Source organism: Paralichthys olivaceus, chromosome 5, assembly GCF_024713975.1.
Source record: "Paralichthys olivaceus isolate ysfri-2021 chromosome 5, ASM2471397v2, whole genome shotgun sequence".
Classification (NCBI taxonomy): Eukaryota; Metazoa; Chordata; class Actinopteri; order Pleuronectiformes; family Paralichthyidae; genus Paralichthys; species Paralichthys olivaceus.
In genome coordinates, this window is record NC_091097.1 from 2429 (window position 1) to 10461 (window position 8033).

General features: G+C 38.1%; 1 protein-coding gene across 1 annotated transcript; it reads left to right on the forward strand.

Moving 5' to 3' along the window:
- Positions 1 to 866: 866 nt before the first annotated feature.
- Positions 867 to 7337, forward strand: LOC138407752 (sodium channel protein type 4 subunit alpha B-like). Its single transcript, XM_069525150.1, has 6 exons — positions 867 to 1020; positions 6038 to 6221; positions 6395 to 6532; positions 6645 to 6762; positions 7019 to 7109; positions 7193 to 7337. Exons 2-6 carry the CDS (start codon positions 6090 to 6092, stop codon positions 7323 to 7325), a joined length of 612 nt encoding a protein of 203 aa, XP_069381251.1. The 5' UTR covers positions 867 to 1020; positions 6038 to 6089; the 3' UTR covers positions 7326 to 7337.
- The last annotated feature ends 696 nt before the right edge of the window (positions 7338 to 8033 follow it).

Here is an 8033-nt window from a genome sequence, read left to right on the forward strand (position 1 = left end):
CCGTTACGCCCTGCACCATATGTGCTGACGCCACACACGTGATGCTTAGAGTGGGCCCAGTTGATTGCCATGTACACAGTGGTGGTGTAGCTTGTACCGGGCAAAGAAATCTTCCATTTCCTAGTCTCCCCTCTGAAATACAATGAAATACAACAATACAATGAAATACTTAAACAAGTAATGGTAACCGTACTGATGACATGATGGTCGTGTAATTGTTACCAACAGTATGTTATAATAATAACAGTATATAATGATAACATTTATAATATATTCTGGAGGAACGATTTTCACCGCCACACTTGGTGAAATTTTCACTTCTGACTGCTTAATTCGCTTATAATGGGGAGTCATTTTTCGCCAATATCTCTATTTCAATTATACATATCTGATTAATAAATATTAAAAAACAACTATTAGACCTTGATTAAAAAATAAATGTATTACTAAATAGCAAAGGAGTCTGCACAAGCACCCATGATTAATTCACACACACATAAATATTTCAAACAAACAATCACACAGTAACCCAAAATGGGTAACTTCAATGAAGACAGTGGGGGATGGAGCACTGTACGATACGGGAGGCAACAAGGCTGTCCCCATCAGCATAACTGAGACCAGGGAGCATCCTGGGGGAAGGACAGACCACCTCCGGCCATCTTTCATAGGAGACAGGCTCAGTTCCCCTACCCTAACCCTAAGCCCCTAAACACCAAACCCTAACCCAAACCTAACCCTAACCCTAACCCCATTCTTTAAAAAAATTAATGTTATGGTCACTTCTATCATTAGGGAGTTTAATGAATAGTACTGGTGGTAACATGTGTGTGTACGTGCGTGTTTGACATGACACTCTATCTGACCTCTCATGTTTCAGTAAAGCAGGCGACGAAGGCAAGGCCAGCAAACACGAGTGGAAGAGAGACAGACACTTACAGTGAGAGACAGACAGGTGGACAGACAGGTTTCTCACTCTCGTGTTTACTTGAATGTTTTCGGAAGATACAACAGAAACAGGTCAGTGTAAACTATCAGCTGTTTCTGTAATTGATTAACTGTGTGAATCTGTAATGATGTAACTAACTGTTTTTGAGTATATGCAAGTTTAGATGACAATCAGTATTTGGGAGAATATCTACATATATATATATATATATATATATATATATATATATATATATATATATATACATGGGAGTATGTATGAGAATGTATGAGTGTCAATATTTAACAATGGAAATGATAAGCACATTGCTATCTTCAGCTTAGCGTAGCAGGTATGTTATGATGTGATGGGTCGTGACACAGGAAGTCTGGTGGATTATCACATTTATGTGGTTACTGAAAATATATGTGCTACAACAGTGATGACAGAGAAGCTAACAGTTAGCTTAGCATCTGTCAAAGGATCTAACCTAACATTTGTCAGCTGGCATTCATTTAATCAACAGGCCCTTAGAACTGAAAAGTCTAAACTCCCATTGTTTACTATATTTCAAAACAAGTGACTTTTCTTCATTTAAAAAAATATGTCTGATTTAACGTTTCATGTTTTTAATCATTTAGTCAGACAACAAGTCCTTTTTCATTTGAAAAATGTTTACAGGACAATCTGTTTCATCAATTCAATTTCTTTAAAGATGACTTTGTTTGCAAATTATATATTTTAATTATAAATATATATTAATATAAATATATTTTATTTATATATTTTAATATATATATTAATATAAATATAATTATAAATATATATTTCATGAAAATGTAATATACAGTGATGAAACACTGTACAAAAAATGCAGATTTCATGTCATCTGATGGTGATAAACACTAATCTATTGTGGAGAAACTCTGTTGTGTTGACCATTTGATGGTTGAAGCTGAACTTTGTTTCTATAAGAGAAAATAATATGATTATCTGGATAAATATTTATGAAGCAGTTGAAGTGTGTGATCAATGATCATTTTTTTCAAGTGTAGATTAAGGCATCAAGATTTTATCTTGAAAGTCACATTGTGACGTCTACAATGAACTGATTGGACGAGAGTTCAGGATGAGACATTACTCCGACTCTTGACGGTCACAGAATTTAATTTCACACAGTCATCATATGAAACTTGATCAAACTGGAGTCATGTTCAGCTGTTACCACATCTCAGATTAATCTGTCTCTGAGCATACAGATGAATTATTTTCATTCATTAGTAACAACGTTTTCAGATGAGAGCAGGTTCAGACTGAGCACATGTGACAGGCCTGAAAGAGTCTGGGGATGTCTTGGTTAACATTATGCTGCTGTAACATCATCTATGACTGGTTTGGTGGAGGGTCAGTAATGGTCTGGGAAGGCAGATCCTTGGAGGGTCAACAGACCTCCATGTCATAGCCAACGGTTCCCTGACTACCAGACTGAAAATCCTCAGAGTGACTTCCAGACCTTATCCTGGTGCAGTGGCCCCTGTCTTACTCCCGGGGCCCACGTTACCATGGTAACCATGGCACAGCTCCTTACAGTGGTGGGTAACAGTGTAAATCACATCAAACAGGCTTTGGGGAATCCTCTCTATCAGGTGTGTCCAATACAGAAATATCATTGACCCTGAGCTCCAGTTAAATGTTCATATATCCTCAGTACAGGTGTGAACCTCTTTGATCATTTTATTGCCACAGGTAGGTTAACTTAGGTTGGTTAGGGTTGTTACTTACATTTTTTTGAGTTTCACTCAACTATTTTATCAGTTTGCATTAAATTGTAAATGAACATACAATATACTCATCATAATCACATGAGTATTATTCAGCACACACACACACACACTATATATATATATATATATAGTTTTATTTTAGTTGAGCTGACGGAGAGGGAGAGGAAATGCCGAGCGTCTCTGACTGAGTCCAACAACATTTTGCCATCTAGAGTTACACACACACACACACACACACATACAATCACGTTGATACACTTACACACAGATGCGCACACACACACGATCAGAGTGGCAGCTGTGGCTCAGATGGTAGAGCAGCTCATCCACTAACCAGAGGGTTGGCGATTTGATCACCGTCTCTGTCATTCTGCGGGTTGAAGTTTCCTTGGACAAGAAACTGAAACCCAAATTGCCCCTGACGGCTTTGCCTGCAGTGTATGACTGGTATATGATGGAGATAATGCTTCACATAGACGCACTGTATGAATGGGAGGGTGACTGTGTGGAGAGGCAAAACTCAGGATGAAGAAGAGGAGCCGTACACATAGAAGACAACCCTAACCCTAACCCTAACTTGGAAAGACGAGGTGGTTCCAGATGTTTTGGTGATGAGGGCCAACGCCAGTGTGGACGAGCTGTAAACAACAACACTGATCTTTACATGGTAGAGTTTAGATGTCATGTCCCGCCTCCTGCTGCTCTACAGGCTCCACCCCTCACCTGAATGTTCCCCACATGTTCCTGTTGTTGTGAACGAGTCGGACCCGGACAATCTGCTGCACACACTGACTACACATGTCCAGACAACATTTTAAACAGTTTATGTGTGAAAACAGCTTTGATGTAAATATAGAAGCAGAGTAAATATAAGAGAACCAGTCCTCATATATTCATGAGACACTTGTTACTGTCGCTCTGTGGGAGCATTCCATTATACCTCGGATCTCAGAGCTCAGCCCTCGGAATGATGTCACGCTTGAATAACCCAAGTTGATAGCATTCCAGTTGCATAGGAACAATGTTTACGTTAGCCAGTTAGCCATTTTTAGAAAAACAGTCCATAATAACACATTCCGCTGCATTTCATGCACACTAACACTGTAGTAACATGTCCTGAGGCAGTTATTGGACAGTACTATGTGTATAACAAATGTAATGACTAGTGCTATTACACAGTAAAACTACAGCTTTAACTATTGTTGATTCATGGAGCGGCCATCTTGGACGGTGGTGGGGTTCCACCGATCTTCTGAGTCAATATTCCGACTTGAGGGTGTGTTACAGTTGTAACTTCCAACTCGGCAGTGGGTAATTCTGAGCTTCAAAGTTTAATGGAAACATAACTCCTGACTCCTCCTCCTACTGCTGACTGATCAAGATTATGTCTAACATGTCTCAAACCATAACTTAACTCCAACCTAACTCAAACTCTAGCCACACTGAACAGGATGATGACAGTGAATGTCGAATGTACAGTTTGGATTTTTTTCTGCATCTCGGTGGCATTGTTCATTAGATAAGCTCATGAATCTTAAACTCAGTGATATTCAGTCATCTAACACTAAATATACCATTACACCAATCTGGTGCATGAAACTTGTTTGTGTGTGTGTGTGTATATTTTTAGCCTCCTGTAGTCTAATATTTGTGGGAAATAGCAGAGTCAGAAAGAGAGAGGATTAGGTATCAAAAAACAAGAAATGATAATAAAAGTTGTATTTACATTTATATATATATATATAGAATCAAATGTGTGTTTGTGTGTGTGTGAACTTTTACTTTTACTTATATTTGTGAGGACCACTTTGAGCATAGGCCTTATGGAACGAGAACATTTGGGGAAAATGAGGACATTTTGCGAGTCCTCACTATGTCAAGGGGGTGTTTGAGGGTTAAGACTTGGTTATTAGGTTAGATTTAGGTTTAGATTAGGGTTAGGGTCAGGCATTTAGTTTTGATGGTTAAGTAGAATCCCTAAACTGGCAAATGTATTGTGAGTGTCCTCACTAAGATAGGGTTAGTACAACAATGTGTGTGTGTGTGTGTGTGTGTGTGTGTGTGTGTGTGTGTGTGTGTGTGTGTGTGTGTGTGTGTGTGTGTGTGTGTGTGTGTGTGTGTGTGTGGAGAATGAGCTGGGTCATCGTACTCTGTAACTTTACACTGGAGGGTCAAACTGAAGACTTGCAACAGCTGCTGCCATAGTGACAGTTAGGGTGGGGTCAAATCTGGCTCCACGCACAAGTGTGTGTTTGTGTGTGCACTGTTGTGAACTTTTCAAGAAACTTCTTAGACCTGTCAACTTTGATTCTTTGATCTGTATTTGTGTGTCTGTCACTACACTTTGAATGTTTTACACATTTAATGTTCAAAACTTTTAATGTTTTTGGGGTTAGGGTTGTTTTTAAAGGTTCAGTGTGTAGAATTTAGTGATATCTAGTGGTGAAGTATCATGTTGCAGCTTAATACCACCCCCTTCCAAACATGAAAGAGAACCGGTGGCAGCTTCAGTTGTCATAGAAACACAAAAGGTTTAGTTTGTCCAGTAAAAAAACATGGCTGTCTTCATAGAGAGGAGCCGCTCCTGATGTAAATATAAAGTATTTATAAATAAAGAATGTAAGTATTTATATAAGGGCCCATTGTAGGGTAAAGAAAACAACGATAACAATTTGTACAATTTAGATGAAACACACTTGTGAAAACATCACTGGTATTATTTTATATTCAATTTCTGCCGATAGATACTTTCACCTAAATCTTACACACTGAACTTTTAATGTTTTCCACTTTTAATGTTGACAATTTTAAAGGTTTTATACTTTTAATGTAGTAATATATATTCAGGTGGGACTTTTTGTTTATTGGATGTGTTTTGTCTTCATTGTTTTTATATTTTCTGTATTGATTTCTTTTATATGGATTTGTGTATTATTTATTGTTTTAAACCTTTTAGTTTGTGAAACTTTTTATTTGCCTTGGTTATTGATATCATAGTTGTTTACACTTTAAGTTCTTTGTTTCCTTTTATATTTTAGAGTTTTTTGTGTCTCTTATTTTACTTCCTGTCTGTATGTAGTTTCCTGTGATTGTCTTACCTCCATTACTTCCTTTCTTTACTTCACTTGTTTTTCTTTATTCTTCGTCTGTTGTTTGTTTGTTTAAATGTCACATCAGTTGTAAAACTTTCTTATCAGATTCATTTTGCTCATTGTTTTTTATAATCATATCATATAAAAGGATTTATATTGTCATGAAACTTTATATAAACAGCTAGTTTACAATAAAGGTGACTTAGATATACCCCCCAACCCCACCCCACCAGGAGGCAGTTGCTCGGCGAAGGTGGAGTTCAGGCAGCACTGCATGATGTCAGGATGGCACCTATGCTGCCCCCTCTTGGCACGGAGGTCTTTAGACGCTTTACACCTGCTTCACTAGAGGAAATCCAACAGCGACACGAAGCTGAAGAAAAAGAGCATCAGAGAAGGAAGGAAAAAAACATCGAGGTAAATAACATATTGATTGAAAAATTATCAAGTAATAAAAACACTAACAGTCAACTGTGACAGCTGGATGACGTCAGACCTCTTGGACAAGTCACATGATGTGATGAGGAAAAAACAGAAGAGCCTTAGAATAAGTTGAAAGGTTTCTGATTGGCTTTCTCTCTGACTCATAGGTAGCGGAGGAAGATCTTCCCAAACCAGCAAGTGACCTTGAGGCTGGGAAGCCCCTCCCATTCATCTATGGAGACCCTCCCCCTGGGCTCCTCAACACCCCATTGGAGGAGCTGGATCCCTTCTATCAATCACACAAGGTTTCTGTTGAGTTAGATCATGTGATGAGGTCATGAAGGGTACAGGGTTTTTTGTCACTGAAAGTGTTTTGTTGATATAATAAAGCTCTTTTGTATGATTCTCTGACTGCAGACGTTCATCGTGCTCAGTAGAGGAAACATCATCTACAGGTTTAACGCTGAACCCGCCTGTTTCCTTCTTAGTCCATTCAGTCGTTTGAGAACCTTCGCCATCAGGATACTCATCCATTCATATCCTTTGTGGTGTCACAATTCATGTTCTTCATTTTAACCATAAAGTGAAAAACAAATTCCAAAAATAAAATCTAAACAAAATTGAAGGCTATTCACCATCAGCCAACCATGACACAGCCCCGTGTGATGTCACTGTTGCTCCTGATGAATATACAGATTACTTTGATTGTATCAGGATCAATAACTGTACCACAAATTGATCAACAGGATATTGATCAATGATCATCTGATCATGTTCCTTAAAATAGAAAACTTTATTCAGTTTATTCATCATGATGACGATTATGACAAACTGTGCTTTCATGACGATGAGTGATCCGCCATCTTGGAGCAAGACTGTGGAGTGAGACACAATCACACACAAACACACACACACAGACCAACAACTTATATTTTGACATTTTAAGTTTTTGTTTTGTGTAACAGATACGTGTTTACGTTCATCTACACATTTGAAGCAACAATCAAAGTTTTGTCACGAGGATTCTGTGTCGGAGACTTCACCTTCCTCAGAGACCCCTGGAACTGGCTTGACTTCATGGTCATCAGCATGGCGTAAGCATGAATAACATTCCTGATCGGGAGCACACGCATGATGTTGATGATGATGTGATGATGATGATGTGATGATGATGATGTGATGATGATGATGATGATGATGATGATGTGATGATGATGATGATGATGATGATGTGATGATGATGATGATGATGATGTGATGATGATGTGATGATGATGATGATGATGATGATGATGATGTGATGATGATGATGATGATGATGTGATGATGATGTGATGATGATGATGATGATGATGATGATGTGATGATGATGATGATGATGATGATGATGTGATGATGATGATGATGATGTGATGATGATGTGATGATGATGATGATGATGATGATGTGATGATGATGTGATGATGATGATGATGATGATGATGTGATGATGATGATGAAGATGATGATGATGATGATAATGATGATGTGATGATGATGATGATGATGAAGATGATGATGATGTGATGATGATGATGATGATGTGATGATGATGTGATGATGATGATGATGATGATGATGATGATGATGTGATGATGATGATGATGATGTGATGATGATGTGATGATGATGATGATGATGATGATGATGATGATGATGTGATGATGATGATGATGATGTGATGATGATGTGATGATGATGATGATGATGATGATGTGATGATGATGATGATGATGTGATGATGATGTGATGATGATGATGATGATG